The sequence below is a fragment of the Fundulus heteroclitus genome, unplaced genomic scaffold (assembly GCF_011125445.2).
Source record: "Fundulus heteroclitus isolate FHET01 unplaced genomic scaffold, MU-UCD_Fhet_4.1 scaffold_630, whole genome shotgun sequence".
Lineage (NCBI taxonomy): Eukaryota > Metazoa > Chordata > Actinopteri > Cyprinodontiformes > Fundulidae > Fundulus > Fundulus heteroclitus.
In genome coordinates this window covers 1,589-21,837 of record NW_023397067.1, presented here as the reverse complement: position 1 = coordinate 21,837, position 20,249 = coordinate 1,589, and the positions used below count along the sequence as shown (strand labels likewise).

General features: G+C 37.2%; 1 protein-coding gene across 1 annotated transcript in view; it reads right to left on the bottom strand.

Annotated features, from left to right (window-relative positions):
- The window catches only part of LOC105939797 (voltage-dependent calcium channel subunit alpha-2/delta-1), a gene marked incomplete at both ends in the record, with an annotated part of 64,529 nt that extends 45,093 nt beyond the window's left edge, over window positions 1-19,436 (bottom strand). The window contains 2 exon segments of the mRNA XM_036133547.1: window positions 19,032-19,148; window positions 19,355-19,436. Coding sequence (XP_035989440.1) covers window positions 19,032-19,148; window positions 19,355-19,436 — 199 coding nt within the window.
- Window positions 19,437-20,249: the final 813 nt, after the last annotated feature.

Sequence of the window (20,249 nt, the reverse complement as noted above, 5' to 3'; positions counted from 1 at the left end):
TGACAAGACAATCCTTCAACCATACTTACCATGTACATACTTACACAATAATATACTTGAGTGTTGAGAAAAAGACAGAATGTGCATGAGTTATGCCTGTTATAGACTCTGCAAGAACCGAAAAAGTTGCTTTTGATCTCAAGAATGCCAAGAACAAATTTGTTTTGTCTCTGACTATTTATCCCTCACAAGAAACTCTGCTAAACTCCTGGAAGAATCTCCCCCACTGTAGCATACGTCACACCCACTCTAAGATTGTGGAAATTTTACAGACAACACAACAACACCACAGTGGCAGAGAGGGCAGTTTTGGAATTAATGAAGGAAGAATAACAAAATGTTTGAAGTGGAAGAGGAAGAAGATTCCTTGTTATTTAGCTCAGCAACATCTGCGATAGCTAACAACCACCACCTACACTAACGGATGTTAGAAACCAGTTTGACATGAAAACACGTTTATCCATAAGTCTGTTATAGACCTTTTTTAGTGCCATATATATAGAAAATATGTATATATCTATTGGTTGTGCATACTGAATGAATACAGCATTGCTATACCTGAACACATTCACATTGTTCATGTGCAGAACTGTCATGATTTAGGGTTTTGTTTGTTTATTTTAGACTTTTCTAGACTTGTATCAGTCACCATCCTATCAGCCTGTTACCTCTCAGCCACCAGCCACTATCCAATCAGCTCAGTCACCAGTCAATTAGCCCAGATCAGCTCCACCAGTTGCCAGTAATTACTGTCAACTCTAGTCACCTGTTTACCTGCCTACATATACCTGCCTCAGTCATCCATTCACAACCAAGAGTGTCTCATCTGATCTGATCTCTTCTCAGCACGTGTGATGTGCTTTGACTCTACCAGTTCTTGTGTGCTCAGCCAGCTGGACTCTTTTGTTCCCTTCTCTGATGAGAATTGCCTGCACAAGTCTGCCTGTTTCCCCCGTGAGGTCCAGCCGCTCACTCTGCCCATTCTGATGGTTTCCCAGGTTCACATCGCCTGTTTTGGTCTGTCACTTTCTGCATCTTCTGGTCTCCTGCTCATCCCTGTCTGCCTGAACCTTCGGACATTATTCGTCAAGTCTGATTCTGCTTGCCTGCCTCATCTGCCATTACTCATCCTCACAATAAAACTTTTTAAAAACTCTGTCTGGCTGAATATCGGGTTCACCAGCATGAATCATTACAAAGAACCAAGTGTGCAATGCAACGTGCTGTAGAAAAACTTTAAAAAGTGATTCCAAAACAAACATGACTCCCAACTATTACTAAACTCTGCAATTTGGGAACGTTAAGGTTTTTCATGTGGTGGAGAAAAAAAGTTGACCGAAACAAAACTTTTTGCCAGCCTATGCATCAGCATTTTACAGCAATAAAGTAGCTCTGCCAATAACTTAATAACTTACATGAAACAACATTAAACTGAATGTAAACAACACAGGTACTGAATAAAATCAGCTGAGGCCTAAATGGCTACCTGTAGCATTGAGTTAGCCCAATCTTCAAGTGTCACATACAAGGCAAGTCATCGGAATCTGTGTTGATGAGAGGGCATTTTCCAAAGACCTGTACATGCTGCATTCAGGTACAGCTGGGACATTTAGGTTGTTGAACTATCAAAACTACTCTGAAGTTAATTGCATATGTTTTATTGTCAAGTTTTAGGACAGTTTTTTTATCTAAACAATAACATTGAATGTTTTTAAGTAGTTGTATTGTTGTATAATCTACAAAGGCAATGGCTAAGCCTGCTTATACTATTTCTGTCATTGGAAGATAAGCAAACAAAAAATAACAATATACAATCAGTTCTATTTTTTCCAGTTTTATAAACATAGTCAATTTTAGAACATAATAAAATCTGATTAATTTCAGAAATTGAAAAATACTCTCTGTTTACTGCTAATCAAAGTAAAAAAAACAACAACTATATATTTATTTGTCTCTATTGAAGCGCACATAAAACATACCCAACTGGGGGTTTTCAGTGTATTATCATCTATGTGTGTGTGTTAAAAGGTATGTAGAATCTTAATACTTAAAATGACACCCATGCATCACCAGGTATTGCTCTGATGGGTTGTTTTAAACACTATTTCTTAAAATACTAGCTAGTCAATTTGGAAAAAAATGCCAGTGCAATCAAAATCAACTTAACACACCACTGTTTTGAACAAAAACTGTAGCCATATGATGCTTGAAGCATAATGTTTGCACACTTTATATAACAATAAGGTGATCATGTTAATAAAATTCCCCTTTTCCCTCCCATTGACAGTGTATAAATATGCACATGCATATCTGCACGCAAACACACACTCTTCAATAGGGCAGACCGACTGGCTTGTTAAAAATTCATGACAGAGCCTTGACGAGGCTCATCTCCCCTCTGGGGGATATGGGGGAGGGTGAGATTAGGTGTGTGAGGAAAAATATATAACTTCCCCTCCTTTTTTTCTTTGTACCTGTATCACCATCAATAAACATGCAAACATGAAGATTTTGTGGAGCAGAAGTTCAAAGCTACGGGGTGTCCAGACTAGTGAATAACACACAAACTAATCTCTCTAAACTGGCATAACGGTTCATTACACAGTTACTGCAAGTTGACGTTTGCACCAATTGATTAGACGTCAGCTGAAAATTAATTCAGCACTCCGGTGTTTTACTTAATGGGAGTCCATAACAGCTTCTGTAGTATGTTTGATCTAACTGCTCATTAAACTGTTTTAATTTTTGTCAAAGGTCTACGCAATAATGAGTCCACTCTTTCCAAAGATTATGCTTTTTCTAAACCTTATAAGGTGGTTGTCTGGAATCATACAAAGAGACTGGTCATCTGGCCTGTGGCAGTATGGAGGGCGAGATGTTTAAAGAATAAGGTCTGAAAACAGGTATCACAGGGAGGAATAAATCTGAAGTAATAATGTGATTGACCTCAGAAATCATCAGTAATATTATTTGAAAGAATTGCTGAGCTATATTTTCATTCAATCTAGACATAATAGGAACCGAAACAATACAGGAACCAAAAATTGTGAGTACTAAACAGCATCTATACACTTTGCACTGTTGTGTATTGCAAGACCGTTCTGCTACCACAGAACACATAAACCAACGTTTGCCTGAGTAGAAGTATTGGAGAGGTGAAAACCCCACAGAGAGATATTGCTGCAAGAATCTTGCAAGTCTTATTGTCATGCCGCCAGGGCAACCCAGCAGCCCACCATGCATTTAGTGAGAAAGCAGTGCACAGCTTAAAGGATAGACAGGGAAGATGAGACAAGCTCTGCTAAACCTCACCAAGCATCTCAGGCTCCTTGTGTGTGTGTGTGTGTGTGTGTGTGTGTGTGTGTGTGTGTGTGTGTGTGTGTGTGTGTGTGTGTGTGTGCGTGCGCCAAGGCTCCACACGCCTAAAATCAATGGCCAATTCCAAGCACATCGCCCAACTCCCAGACAACAAAGTGATATTCACAAAGGTCTAAAGGATCATTAACACCCACATTCATATCTTTCCGTTCCTGATTCCAACTTGCCCAATCCAGTATTGTGTTATTCCTGAATCCTGTTAAGAGGCAGTGTAAGGAAAAAAAAAAAAAAAAAAAACAATGACAAGATATATAAAAAAAATATCAGCACCAACTCATAATCACAGTATTAATAAAGGCCTTGTTAAGAAAGATACAAATATGAAGTATTGGTTTTGGGTGTTTTGGGAACAAACTCTGGAAAAATTAGAAGATTTTCTGATAATGCATCACTTGGTGTTACAAGAAAATGAAATTAATATATGATCCTCATTAGGAGGATTAACTGTACAAACAAAACTGAAAAGAACGTTAGGACACTAAATAAAAAAGTAAGAAGAGCATTATATAAAAAGGGAGATGGAATCAATTAAAACAGTACTAAAAAAAGAGTTCAAAACACGGGTTGCAATGAACAAAGGCAAGGTAAGCTAAATTAAACAGTAAGCTAAGTTAAGTTTTTTAAGGCCAATAGCGGTCAAATATATTTTATCTGTATTTCACCCTAAAAGCAGAGCAATAGAATATATGGAAAGAAAGCATTGATCCAAAGAGGGTATGCAATATGAATTTAAAGAAAAAGAGGGAAAGCCACTGAGGAAGAGTTGGGATTTCTGCAGCTGTTGGAACCCAAGGGAGAACCCTGCTGCTACTCATGGCTTCTCTCTGAGGGCACCAAACTGTCTGATGGGAATAGTGAATCTACAGCTGCTTCATATCTAATTTATTGTTCCTTTTTTCTCTCTAATATATGCATGTAGGGAATGGATGCAAGCATCCTTTTTTTTGTCCACAGTGTACCGGGAAGTGTATCACCTCATCAAATTTCTATTTTTATTTATTTTTTAATAAAACTAATAAGGTTATATATGACTAATTCCTTAAACATACAATGTCGTTAAGACCTTAACTGATGGGTCCTAATCAAACAGCATAGGCTGTTTTTATTTATTTATTGTACATGGCACAGAAATGACAAAGTGGATGATTTCACACAAAGAAAGTTAGCAACGCCTAATAGAGGAAAATAAAAACACAGGGAAGCTGATAATATAGACGGGAAAGTCTCAGCTAACAGCCTCATACGACAGATATTTAGAACTAAACATACATACTATAGATTTAGTTGGAATGAAAAATATACATATTACTTTACAGTGTCTGTCAGGGTTAAGTCAGGTCAGGTTTAGTAACTTGTAACAACACAAATTTTGTATCTTCAGGCATAATCAATAAAAAAATACATAAAAAATGAATTGCTAAGAACATACTTTAACGCTGACACATAGAAAAAATACTTTAAGTAGTGTGAAGCAGTGACTATTAATTATGCTACATTTTATTTACAGTATTCTCATCAAGCTTTTACAATGGTAACACAAAAAATTATATGTACCACATATAATCAATAATAAATACAGATCGAAAGGGGAATAGAGATATATCAAGAAATCATCCGATGACCCGAATCAGATGGTTTTATAACTGATAAGCACTGATAGATGTCCTGCCAATTGTAAAATAAAAATGTGATAATTTCCCTATCACAAAATGCATCATGAATAAGCCCTACTGGCTTCCACTGAACTGAAAAAGTTACCAGCTCTGACAGCATACATGCAAATATTTATTAACATAATCAAAATTAATGTGTAAACTTTATCCAAACTAAGCCAGGAATCACACTATGCTGTCTGTTGGGCTGTTGTGCTTACAGTGATATTTTATGAATTTTGCTCTTTATGTTTTATAAGGGTATACATATACCTGGGTGAGCCCACCATTCCCCGAGCGACTAGTCCTTTGGAAAACTGGAAACTCAACCAAGCCCGGTTCCCTGCTCTGTCACATGTAGCACACAAGTACCTCTGTGTGCCCAGCACTTGTGCATAGCTTGTGAAAAGGCAGAGATGCTAATTTCTGTGCAAATAAACTGCACTGCACTGCCCTGATAGACTGGAGGTACATATAACTGTCAGCCTTGTTTAATTCCCTTTAAGGACTGGATGGATTGTTACTGATATTCACGAATATATTCCTACTGAAAAAGTATTTGTTAAACAAATAAACAATTGATATTCTACTGTTCTGAGGTCAGTTAAATTAGCATATTTAAAGACTATGGAATACCCAATGCTCTCATAACTAATTTACGCTCAGAGTATAAGTGTAGTGTGAAAAAACAAAGACAAAAAAAACAAAAAGAAGCATGCTTTGCCTACATCTAAGATGTGCAGTCTCAGTTGTGTATATATATATATATATATATATATATATATATATATATATATATATATATATATATATATATACAGTACATATTGCACTGTAAACACTTTTCACTGGCCAACCATAAGTCTAGGTAGAATTCCCCATCTGTTCTGCTGCCCACTGTTCACTCTTTCTTTCTCTCTTCACACATAAACAAGAATAGAAACAGAAAGATTGAGGCATATGCAGAAACCTCTTGTCTGCTTAATATGATCAGCACCGAGCAGAGATGGGAGATTGGGCAACATCTGCTCTTGAGACTGGCATAACTCTGATCAAATCATACCCTCTTCTCATTAGTGTGTTTCATCTGCAGACACACATGCACAGATGCACACACGCACGCACATACATAGTTACTAAGACACACACATCCACATGCACACATGCATGAAAACATCCCAATGTCACACCTTGTGCAGAATAATATAACACTTAAAGGGGCAACATATTAAAACATATGGTGGAATTTAAGTCTCAAATTTGCTTAACCATACAGTATGTAGAGATAAGTCAAGTCAAGTTTATTTGTATAGCACATTTCAGCAGGTTCAAGGTGCTTTACATCATTAAAACATAAAAGCGTCAAACACATTGAAGCGGTCATAAGTTGTGTGACCAGTAACAAACAGAACAACCACTAACAATAAAGACAAAAACATGATAATTTCTGACACAATTACAGTAGAAAAAGATCCATGTTAGGTTGTATTTATAGGCTCCAAAATATTAATTTAACAAGAGCAATAAGATATCTAAATTATGATTACATGACTATGCTTTTTTTTTTTTTTTTTTTTTTTTTTTTTACAATAAACTGACACTTTTTTAGGCACACCTTCCAAATAGCTACCAGGTTGAACCCTGTTTTATCTCTTACTGGCTTGGGTTCAGTCAGGGGTTGCAAGCATCCCTCAGAGTGTTTCATCCATTTTTTTCATGACTGCATCAGACAGTTGCTTCAGATTTGTACCATGCACATCTATGATATGAAGTTCCCGTTTCATCACATCCCAAAGGTGCTCTATTAAACTGAGATCCGATGAATGGGGGCCACTGGAATACAGTGAATTTATTGTCATGTTCAAGAATCCAGTTTGACAAGATTCAAGCCTCTTGATATGCTGCATTTATCCTGCTGGAAGTAACCATCAGAAGATACATCTGAAAAAAATCTAAATATTGCATAAAAGAGCAAATGTCAGGCTTTTTAAAAGTATTTGTATTCACTCAATACTTCGTTTGGCCACCTTTTGCATGGACTACTGCATCAATGCTCTGTAGCATAGAGGAGATCAGTATGTGGCACTGTGTAGGTGTAATGGAAGCCCAGATTGCTTTGATAGCTGGCTTGAGGTCATCTGCATTGTTAAGTCTGGTGTCTCTAATCTCCCTGTTGAATTGAATGAATTTAATTTAATTTAATTCACTTTATTGTCCCCCGTGGCGGAAATTACATTTCAGTGCAACCCATCAAGAGAAAGACAAACATAAGACAAACATTGGTAGACAGGTTCACTGAAGCCTTCTGCCCTTAAATTGGGGAACGTGAAGAGTTGAGGGGAAAAAAGTGCATTTCTCACACTATCTCTTGTAGACACTAGGAGAATGCAGACAAAAACCCTCAGCACAAAAAAAGCAAAATACACAGAACATTATAAGCATAACGTACACAACAAAGGCAGTGAGTCATAGAGTTGGTGTCTTTATGTTTATGTGGATGTGTGCATCTGTGTAGACCCATGATTGCCCAGTAGCCCACTCCAGCCATAGTCTCAGACGATATGTTATTAGCAGTTCAGTAGAGCACTTTGCAGGTCACAGGTGTCATTAGCGGGTGCGGGCGGGGGATAGAGCGCCTTATTTGCATAACATCCGAAAAGTTTCACATAAAACCAGCCTCCAAGGCCAGCATATGGGAACCAAATTCAATAACAAGGAAGATTGTTTTGTTTCAGGCTTGTGATTTTCTGTCAGCCTTCAAGTCTTTGCTGGTACGTCTCAGTGGCGAGTCTCAAACAGCCAAATTTGTTGGTCTTTCCACCGTAGATTGAGCTAGTAACTTCCCCGAGGTCTTTTACATTCCAACGTTGAGTTCACACCACAGCCAGTCTGTGATGCTGTGAAAGAATTGCATCCAGCTTGCGGTTTTGCTCACAAAGCATTTGAGTCTGGGTGATCACAGCTTGAGTTAATCCCTCACACATTCCCGGCAGCCTTACCAACCCCAGAACTTGCACCAAGATCTTCTGAATTTGTCGATAAATCAGGTAACTGCCAGCTCCAACAAGCAGAAATCCTGTTATCATGAATCCAATTATGTACACATTTTCCACATCCTCAATGGACAAAATAGACAGACACACCATCTTTTTACTGCCCCCGGAACCAGGGTGTATCCCGCTGCATGTCTCCCTTGCATCAGCCATGCATCTTGGCTCCATCGCTCCTGGTCTTCTCGTTGAGAAAATGTGATCAATTGTGTTGAGCGACCAGCTAACCAGATCTGTGATCTTCGATTCTGAGGATTTGTAGAAAAAGGCTCTGAGAGAGTTAAGCAGCATACAGAGAGTACACAAGCAGGAGATGTTCGGGAAGGAGAGGGCAGAAAAGTGTCCAACTTCACTGAGAGCTAGAAGAAAAATTTTGAGAACAGCCCACAGCTTTTCTATAGGTTTCAGGTCAGGGGAGTTTGTTGGACAATCAACAATAGGAACACCATGGCCATTGAATCAGGTTTTGGTACCTTTGGAAGTGTGGGCAGATGCCGAGTCCTGCTGGAAAATAAAATCAGCATTTTCATACGGCTTGTATATAAATGTTAGATTTTGTATTTATAGTTTGTGTTGATTAGAAAAAATCCACAATAAATCAAAACTTGTGCAACCATTCTTGTTTATGAAATCCTCTGAAGTTATATTGCTGTATGATCATTCACCACTAAAAAAACTTTTTTTAAGGTTTAATTGAAGGTCCAATTTTAACATTGCATTTATGCCCATGATGAATATACATAAACTCTACACCTGCACTGGACTGTGATGGCGTGACACATGGCATGTAAGCCATGTAGGCCAATAGTATGCTTTCAAGAATCCCTTCACAGAGATAAGAATTCTAGATAAGCGCATAGTTTTTCACTAAAACAGGCAGGACAATGATCAAGCATTCACTTTTAACAATCACCAAAGATTTTGGTCCATGCAGGATATTATTTTTTACAATGCCCAGATAGATGTCAAATCACCAGCTTTCTGCTAGTAACAAAGATGGTGGGTACAGCTCTTATTTTTAAATTTCCTATGGTTTTTTTGTGTGTGTTTTTTGCATTATTTTATAGTGTTTAAATTGAATAAAATTCCAAACTTTGATTAGAGGTTATTATATATTATGATTATTTTATGTTTAACAAATTAGGCACAATATAAATAGTAAGTACTTTTTTTCAAGCTGGAGCTTCATCACAATCTCATCAAAGTATAATTAAAATGCTTAATCACCAGGCTTAATTAGATGTCTTGAAATGGTAAGTCATTTTTAATATAGCTGCCTCAAGGCCATTGAATGATCAGCCTGCACCTATGCTAATATGTTTCCATCTGTTACTTCTGTCATAATTATTGAATCCTAATGATTGTAGCACACATTTTTTTAATAAAAGCTGTAAAAGCCGTGGCTCCCTGCGGATGATAATTGACAACTGCTTTCCACTGTCAGCAGCTTTGGCCATATTTATCTTTTAATTGTTAAAATTCCCATGATGCCATTTAATAAAAATGTTTAATGTAAATCTGTGTGATAAAACAAAGTCAAGGCACGTTAAGGTGACAGATACATTTTTTAACTCCAAGAGGACTGAGTCATTATTTTGATTTTGTCTAGCAATTTGATCATTTTAATTATTTTCTTGTTAGTTTTTTTCCTGAGATAAGACATATACTCTCAGTTTTGGTTCTAAAAAATCCTGATTAAGATTTGGAAACAAAATATTTGTTAGGGTATAGAAAAAGTCAGTATTTTAAAGGCCACTGCAGAAAACAAAACTGATGCATGAACACATTGTGGGGATGGCTACAAAAATGTAAAATACCTATTTACAGAATTTTTGCTTTACATTCGAGTTCTAAAAACATAAAAATATTTTCCTAAAGAAGGAAAAAAGAAATACATGTTCTTCTCTTATTGGTCAGCCCCAGAGGGATGATCTGGTACCAGTGACAGCTATGCATCTGCTCCGAAGACATTTTCACAAAGCAAGGCTTTAATAGGTACTTTAACATAATTTAAAGATATCAATTAGCCTCGTGAGACCATCCTGATCTCGCGAGCTTTCAAGGTTTCACTCGCAGATCCACAGACATATATACGATCAGATCAGTCTGGCTACTCTCCGTTAAAGAAAATTTGGAGCCGTTCACCAAACGAACGTCCAATCAGCGTTGGCTTTGAGGCGGGTTGAGGTGTGACGCAACGGGAAGCGCGTCAGTTCAGTCTAAACAACATGGCGGCTTCAGCCGATGAAACTAGCGTTAGCGTGGCTATCGAGCAAGTTTTATCGGAATTACAGAGTATTTCTTTGCTGAGCTAACGAGCCTTTACCTGCAGCAGCAAGAGTAGCTTGGCTTGTGGTTGTGTTTTCGTCGTCGGTCGTAACAGAGTGACGACGAATCTGATTGGTTCATTTGGCCCGTCTATCACCAACATAGGCCAATCAGCTAACCAGTATTTTCGCCCCTTCCCAAAATTACTTCAACGGAAGGTTTCCAGATGGATATGCGGAGCAAATCTATCTGGCGGAGTCAGGTTAGATATCAATTACCTATTTACAGGCAAAATAACAACAACTACAAAGACAAAAATTGTTTTCTTTATATGAAGTTGAAAAATATATTTTCTCTGTTACAAGGTTTGCCACAATTGAAGCAAGAACATTTAGGATCCCTTAAAGGGTAGGCCTATTGTTTCTTCCATTAGAGAAACAAACACAGGTCAAGCAATACTGCATTCAGACCAAATGTCTTTTGAGCATTAAGGGCATCAGATTTAGATGCAAAGTCTATGGTGGACGTGCTAGGACGTGCTAGGTCCTTCAGCAATTCATGCACATTTGCATTGCGCGTTTTGAAGCTTTCTCCTCGTTCCGTGCTGCAAATTTGGTTTAACATGCGTTAAGCACCTCTACAGCAGCCAACACAAGAGTTGGAAATGTGAACTGTTGCTCTTGGACGCAGGGTGTCAACCAATCACAGAGACTGCTATGTGACATCGTGAGGGATTTTCTGACAGGAAAAATATTTTTACTGTTGATCACTGTTAACATCAAAATGCCCACTAACTTGAGACAGATGGGCAGAAACTTTCAGCTGAAATGAGGCACCAGTACTTGGTGTCCTGGTGGGAGGTGTGGACCCCAATGCCGGTCAGCAGGTTGTCATACTGGACTCGGATGAGACGTAAATAGCGCTGAAAGTGATTCTCGTTGGCACACAATTCCTGCAGTAGGTGGTGAAACTCAACAAACTCAAAACACCTCAGAATTATTTGTGAATTCAGACACGGCGCAGATCCTATTGTATTACTCAGTAAATAAACCCGAGCCACTCTCTCGATTTCATCCGCAATTTACCAAGCCTCAGACCACAGTAATCTTGTCCACTTTATTTTTTACGAAAATTATGAAAAAGATGATGCTTCAACCAAGAGAAAACTGAAATGAAGAACAAAACTCCATACTTTATTAATTTCAAACTTGATACACAATTTATTGTCAAATACATGATGATGTTGATGTAATGGAGATGGTGGTACACCCTGGGCAGGTTGCCAGTCTTATTTCTTTTGATTAAAAGGTTTTAGAATCTTTAATGACACAGCCTCTATATGGTATGCAAGCGAAATCTATCAAAACAAGATTATGTTACTGCTTTTTCTTTTCTTTTCGAAACTAAAACTTAATTTGGACTTGACGCTTGGGACTCGAGTCTCGTCAATAATTGTTCTCATGTAGTAATAATTGAAGTTGTAACCAGTAGCCAAAAATACACTCAACTCTTAACAGTATGACTATTAAATTATTGCAGTCAAGCAGAAATAAAAAGTAGTTATCAAACAAACCATAAGAGTAAAACAAAGACATTTGGTGAAAAGGCTACTCAAGTACTCGGGAGCTGTTTGCTTGTGATATCTGAATTACTTATTTTAGAAATAATGTCATTAGACACATAAGGATATAGAATTCTGGTGTTTTCCAATATTTATGTTTAAACAGTGCGAACTACTGCCAGAATGAGATATTGAGGAAACTGAATATTCTCTTGTCATCCAAATAACAAACCAGACTCAGGAAAGTAAACAACATTTGATCTGGTCTGCTTGTGTACATACAAGAAGTCTCACTTTATCATAAATTGTGTGGGCGTGTGTCTGTGCCTGCTTGCTTGAAATGTGCTGGTTTTTCACTCAGTGAAAATGTTAGTGTAGCCAAACAATGTGCCCATGTAAGAGCTTTACTTCAAAATAACATTACTGGAAGTAATATTCCCTACAAACAAAAAGTCCTTTCCATCAACACTGGCTTAGTCAAAATTTTCTCCTTTCAGGCCTAGATTTACTGTGCGGAACTACTGTGGTGCAGTGTGAAACCCTTGTTCTTGGTTCCTGAGCTAATCATATGAGAGTTCCCAGGGTTACCAAAACAGAGTTTGGTAACTCTTTATGAGTGTATGTTTGCAAAACAGCAGCAGCCAGCAAACACGGAAGCCAGTAAGAGAAGCGGACCAGAAATAGTTTCAAGAATACCTAAGAAGCCTCGGCGTCCCTCATAAAGGGCAAACAACCTAACTTGGGGTAAAACAAGGATTAATATTGGTGACTGGTTTGAAATGTGGAGAAGTATGAGAAACCTAATTAATTTCAAAACAGATGTGGAGTTGGCAAAGGTCGACATGTAAGCACCAGTTGTGTTTTTTTCACCTGATTTACAAAACAATGTGGTCTAAAAAAAACTTACTTTAACTGAATCGTCTTAACTCATTATATTGACTTTAGCTGTGCAACGTCCTTGTCTCTCTTGACTTTGGTTGACAGGTTGCCAAGTCAAAAGACTGAAAAAATTTGCAATTTCTGCAGTTGCTTTTTTTCCCTAGAGGTGGAGGAAGAGGGGGGTATTGCTAGCTCTTTTTATGTGTTGTTCCAATTTCAAACACTAGGTGCCATTATTACTTATTGCTCCTTTAACATATGACTATGAATTTGACAAAATTGATTCGTCGATTTGGCCACTAAGTTATCTGAAACAAAAAATCTGGCATAATCTTTTGGTGATGTACTGAACCCAGATAGCAACATATGTTAATTGGATTTAATGTTGAATTATGGATACAAATGTTGATTTATAGTTAAGGTCAAAGCAAGATGGTGGATCATCCATCAAACAATCATTCAATTATAGTCATTTAACCAATGTTGAAAACATATTATTGAATCAATGTTGTTTTTGGTTGAATTCTAATGGTTGAAATGGCAACATTTAATCAATGTTGACTCAACGTATGTCGTTTGTCGCACACCCAACCCCCACACCCCATTCTCCTCTGCTCCTCCTCCTTAACTGTGTTTATTGAAAAATAACTGCATTGTTTTGTACTTACGCTGCAGCGTTGCTGGTGTGTCCTTATTAATTTAAATCTGAGTGTAAATGTGGAACCATACAGTTTCTGTGTCTATTCTCAGACCTATAACCAGTATATTATTTAATATTTAGATGTGTTTTGAAACTTCAATGAAGCAGAGTGATTTGAGCAATCAGTCCATCCAAATTTATTTGACAGACTGAACTGCATTCATTTATCACATGTAGATAATTTCAGCATGGTCTTGCTCATTTTTACTCAGAGGGAAAATGTGTTTAGCTCATTAACTACTTGAGTACAAATTCTACTCTTCAAGTTCAAATAGTAAATAAGAAATCGTGCTGGATATACTCTCTATCTTACTCACTCTTATTTCTGTGTCTTTTAGCTGTTACTCAGCAGTTTGACCCAAAGCTGATTGACAAGAACTATAGTGAAACTGTCAAGAAGTGGCTTTGTTGTGTGCCAGAGGAGCAAGGAGGCATCCCAAGGAACCAAAGTGACCCAAACCCAAGTCAAATAAACCTGAATTAAACTTAGGTTACCCCATCACACACTGTTTACCTGGTTCATACAGTAAAAGGCTCAACCTCATGGACACTGTTCTTCCATGGGAGGAGTTATGTACGTTTACAGATACATGCATCTACTTACATAACTTGACACTTTAGCTTGTTCTTGCATTGTTCTCTCCAGAGTTCCCCTATAGTTCTACAAAATCTGTTATCACAAACAATATTTATCACCATATCACCTACACCTGCTGCTCAGGGATAAGTTGCTGGCTGTCTTGATCTATGACTGTTTTCCTAAATAACATTTTACATTATGCCATGCTTTTATTTTTTTAATTCTTTTTTCTGTTTTTTTTATGGCACTAGTGGCTAATTTTTCACAAAGTAGGCTGACAGGAAAGTGGGTTTGAGAGAAGGGGGAAGACATGCGGTAAAGGGCTTCAGGCTGAAATCGAACCTAGGTCAGCCGCGACGAGGACTAAGGCCTCTGTATATGGGTTATACTTACTAAGTTTCTGTTCATGCATTTTTGGAAATATGGTAATGTAAGATCATTTTGAACAAAAGCGCAGTGTTTTCAGGGGCATGGAACCTGGAGGTCACACGTCAAGCACCCAAAAGCAAGTTTGACAGTGCTGCTTAAATTTAAAAAAAAAAAAAAACAAAAGTAGTGGTCAAATCATCCTCTTCAGTGTCTAAACAAATGTTAAAATCCCCCCCTGATAACTTTATTAGAGCTTAGAACCAGATGAGATAAAAAGTCAGACAAATTAGCCAGAAATTCAGAATATGACTAAAGTGAAGGGGACAAACTGATAAACTGGAATGATACACTGCTGCACATTTACTCCCTGTCATTTAAAACTACTTGCTGCTCATGGCACTTTCACACGCAGAAGCATGCCATCTGCTCTTATAGCCTTTATGGACAGAGACTCCTGGTTCACTCAAATCAGTCTGTGCTCTGTTGATTAGTTTGTGCCCTGACAATGCAAACATTTTCCAGATTAAAATTACATTAGCCAAAAAAACAGGGTGTTAATTTGACATCTGTTTACAGTTATTGTCGACCTTACTGTCTATTTCACCAGGTGAAACTACAACAGACCTTCAGATGAGGTATACAAATATATTACTTTTTATCAAATTAGAAATTCTCTTGCTGCTTAGTCTGGGCACGCTATTTCTTCTTTAACCAAGGAAAGAAACTTGCTGGGATGGAAGTCATTTCTACAAGTTGTAAATTAGTAAATACATTTACATGGAGCTGTGCATGGATGTTTTGTGGTTTGTAATTGGTTTGGCTTTGCATTACCACTGCAGTAAAATCAATAATACATTTCTAATTGCAATTATGAACCAACAATAAAGAGGAAAAAAAAAACACATCAAAGATAAAGCAGGAAGAGATGTTTTCAATGTTTACTAGGCTTCTAAGATCATATGAATACAAGTCATTTTCTCCCTAAGTCCAAGTCAAATATTAAGTCTTTGAGAGGAAGTCCGTGTCATTTCTCAAGAGGCTTGAAACTGAGACAAATCAACTTTGAAGTCTTTGTTTCTGTGATTTAGGTGCAACTTCAGTTATCTTTTTTGAAAGTGATTTTTTTTAATTTTTAATTTTGCAGTGTTGGATTTTACACTGCCAAATTTCTTTTCAATATCACTGCAAGCTGTCACTGGTTTAGCTCCATACTGCAGCATCCCCACCTGCTGAAGGAGCAAGGAGGAAGAGACCCGTATCACTCTGGGTCCACATTTCAGATGAATCACGCATGTGCATAGCTGACGCTCATCTCACTCTGGTTTACAAAGCGGGATTTAAATCTAATAATTACTTTGAACCATAGCTCTCTGCTTGAAGAGAGACAGTAGTCACGCAATTAAAACAAACCTAAATATGGCTCAATCTGTCTGTCACTCTTTTGGTTAAATTATTTTAACAAAAAAAATGTATAGTGTGGGTTTGGGCAAAGCATGCAAACTAATTAAATTGCTTCATAAAGTTAATTTGTAGTTCTAGAGATGTTTAGAGTGTTTTTGTACTCCTACCTTTTTCGCTTGCCAACGTTGATGTTTGTCTCCCCTTTACCCTGGATCTCATGTTCAAACATGCAAATCAGGTGATGACATCATCTAGCTACTTCTAGTGACTTTTTGGACAGCCAATAGCGACTCTCCTTGCTGAGTAGTTGGCAACACTGTGTTTAACTGCTCATTTGAGTTCTACATTTTTTCTGTTCTTCATTCTATTTAAGAAGCTTAATCTTCTTAAATAAATTTTTTTTTTAAATTTTAAAAAATGAAGCTTAATCTTGTTTATCTGTGATGCATCTATCGATCACAGATATTTTGTATCACATTGATTACACAGGAGAAATCTCTGTTTGGAAAGACTTAGATATAGGTGAAAACGGTAAACGCGGCTAATCTGTGACACAGTATGTCAACAGCCCTTCCAAATGCAGTTATCCATGGCAACACAGACCATGTTGGGTTGAGGAAAAAAGGGAAACTTAACAATTGCTTGCAAAACTAATTAAGTATAAAGGCAGCATTTGCTAAAATAACGTTTTTTAATTGATTTTTTAAGCTAAAGTTCTATACTACAGTCGACTATTTCAAGTCACAACAATTCCACAATAAAAAGAACAAAACTGTCATCTTTAGAAAAAAAAGCCAATATTTTGATTGCATGCGTCATGGAGAAACCAACCATCACATACAATTAACAGGCAGAATGTGCATTTTATACAGATAAAATCATTGTAATGAAGATCTTGCATTCTGCACTACACTATCTTATTTGGGCTTAACAATAACTTTAATACTTTATTACAAATATTGAAATAAAGAAATTGCCTTTGAGATCCTTATGTAGCTTATGCCACAGTTTTCATGGTGAAACATTTAATGAAGCACTTTCTCTCAATGTTGTGCAGCCAAGCACACATTAATAATGCATGTTACATTCTGCCACACGCTTATTTATGGAAGTATGAGTAGACAAGCAAACCCAGTTGTTTTTACACACCTGTGATAACTGTGGTCTCTAAAACGTATTCATCCTGCATAGACTGGGATTAGTGAAATACAGAAATTGAAAACAATTCAAGTGGAACTTGCTTGATTGAAACTACCTAATGTTTTGAAGTTGGTAGTCCTCTCTGACTTTATTTCAAAGGTAGAGAACCCTAAAGAAAGTCCCACTTCTAATATGAGTTATCTTCCTGTGATTAGAAGATTATAGTCAAAACACTAAATAGATTAGTCAACAAAAATGACCTCTTATCAAACCAAAATCATAAGGAAAAAGTCACTTGCATCCAATAACTTAAATCCTTCTTTATTCTTTGTTGTCATTATTTAACCATCCTATGCAACCATAGCTGCCTCTGTCCATCCAGCTATCTATGCTGCCTGTGTAGTATATGCCTGTGTTATTCAAATCATGTTTGTCATTTACCTTCCCATCTACAGGCGTCAGCACAGAGAATCCAATACTTGTTTCAAGGTTACTTGCTAGAGAGAATGAAGCAAAAAGGTTGTTGATTAACAGTGTGCGTGATCAATGTTTCAGTGTTAGATTTGGAGTCAGTAATCAGGCAAACAAATGCCCCACTAACCATGAATCCATAATAACACTTTACACCTAAAAACACACAATGTAACTTGTCCTTAGAAGTATTGTTTCCTACACTAATGTAAACCTATACTCTTTCACTTATGGATGTAATGGCACCAGTGCTTAAATGAAATATTTAAAACACCAGGGTATTTACTGAGGAAACAGAGACGAGACAAGACAGAGATGTGTTTATGAATGCTCATAAACACTTTGTTCCATCACTAATCAGACAATTACCATGAGACCTTATAAAGCCAAGGTATGAGGTGTTGTCAACTCCCTCTGGGTTTATAAAAACAGCTTTAATTCATGACAAAGATTTGCATCGCTGACCTACTTCTGAGAGGGAAAAGGGGATGGAGAGGGAAAAAAGAAGCTCCCCAGGGTTAAAAGCTTTCATTATTGCATCCCCTGCTCCTTAAAAATAATAAGATGCACCTCAGTTTCTGAATTCTGCTCTTTAACATTTCCCAACTGCCCTTCAGTCTGTCTCCATATGTTATTAGCTGCTTTGTTGCAAAATAAAATCTGCTGGCTTTAAAATGTGCACAGTTATATCAGCTGATTGAAATAAGGCAATTTAGTTTATTTTCAGAACGTTTCATTCAACACATAAAAACACTGTTATGAACTGTTCTGAATAGGTTGTGATATTGCCAAGGAGTCATACTCACCCCCTTAGAAATGTAAACTTAATTGGGGTTCAGAGAAGAAAAAACGTGTAACATTGTTAGCATTTGTTTTTTACAAAATTATAATTAATTTAAACATTAAGTCATTTTACTATGAAGAACTGAAAGTGTCTTTGCATCTTAATACTACATACCACAATATATTTTGCACTAGTCAGGGATTAGAGGCTTTCTTTCTCCTCCCTCTAAATTGGAGAATTTGCATGTTAATTGCATGGCAAAAAAAAAGTTTATGTCTGAGTGTCCATGTCACATAGAAACACAAACTAATTTGGATTAAGATGCCAACTACATAGGAAAACAGAGGCATGTTTACCATGACCCTTAAAAAAACAAGGTAGAAATTGGTGTAGATTTGAAAATGAAATTTGTGTTTAACCTTTCTGAATGAAATAGTCCATCTTTTAAATTAAAGAGTGAAACAGATCAATCAATTCTGCACAGCAAATGAGTGCATAGCAATGCAGGGGGCAAAGACAACACAGTTGAAAATACTGAAATAATCCTCATTTTGTTTCTGGGATATCTTTATTTAGATGTCCACTTTTATTTTCCTCAACAATTAAAAAAAAAACACTTACGTAACAACTGTGACTATCTTACATGTTTCACATTCATCTCTTTGGTGTATGAAAGGAAAAGATGGAACATTTCTCTCTGCTCCAGCACTTATTAACAAAGAGGTTGTCCTGCACAGTGTCAGCATCACATAAACTTGCAAACTGGCAGTCGGTTCTCCTGCTTGCAATGAGTCCTACCTCCAAGGCAGCAGACCTCTTCCGCAACAGCTGTTCTATGTTCCTGGCTGCTCTGGCCACCAGCTCTTCTGCGTCATTTTGCTCTACAGAATAGAGATGCTTGTTTCTCAGAAAAATCTAGACAAGAAGACAAAGCAGACACCAAACAGAATACACAATCAGATATGGGAATTGCTTTTATATTAGTCTTTTCATCAGATTCTTGAATTATGTATTATTATGCTTTTAAATGAAGAATTAAATAATAATAAAATTACTATTATTGTCGTAATGTTTTGTCACTGACAGTGCCTTCCTAAGCATTTGGTTTCCACACATTTTACCTGAGTGAGGCTCTTCCCAGCCGTGGCTGTGTCTGCCAAGGTGACGAGCTCCTTCTGCATTTGATCAACCCATTCCTTAATCCTATGGGACAAAGTGAAACGTTGAATCAATCTTGTTACTGAAACGTTGCCAGTGTAGAAGAGACGTCAAAAGCATTTCAAGGCACAATCAAACTGTCATTCATTCCATCTTGTAATCACCATCCGGTCACAAGAAAATAAACAGCAGCAAAAACATTCCTTCCTGCAGGTCAAGCAGAGTGTCATCCAATCTAGCATGAATGACCCAGGAACAAGTACAAAGTCCTTTGACAAACACGTGTCACTGGCTACCTACCATTGTATTTTCTATCAAGGAGTTCAAACATAATGTCAAATAAGCAGGCAAGTGTCAGCTATCAGGTAGAAGTTATGTGTGTAGACAGGTGAGAGATGGGAAATAGTCAGGATCAACATGGCCCTCTGACTCTCAAAAGGCCTCAGCCCAGTTTTAGCTTCCTGATAACAACAACGTACATCATACGGAATTATATGTTGTTGTTTTTGTTGTGGTTGTTTTGATATGGTGTATAGTAATTTGTCAAAATACAATATTCTCACTATACAGGCGCATCTCAAGTAAATCAAAATAAAAAGAAAACGATTATTTATGTTTTATTCCAATTATCAATTTAAAAGAATAAGGGAATCAGACTGTTGCTTAATGTTCAAGAGTTCTCTTTTCCGTATTCAATTCAATTCTGCATTTCATTTGGAAACAAGGTGCCAGAGGATGAAGAAAAGAGAGGAGTTCCTTAAAGTTGTTTGAGGTGGAGTGTGAAGCTTCCAGAGATTTTAATGATTTAGAAGTCATGTGATCTACCAGTGTGGCACTATTTTTGTATTAAGTCCAAAG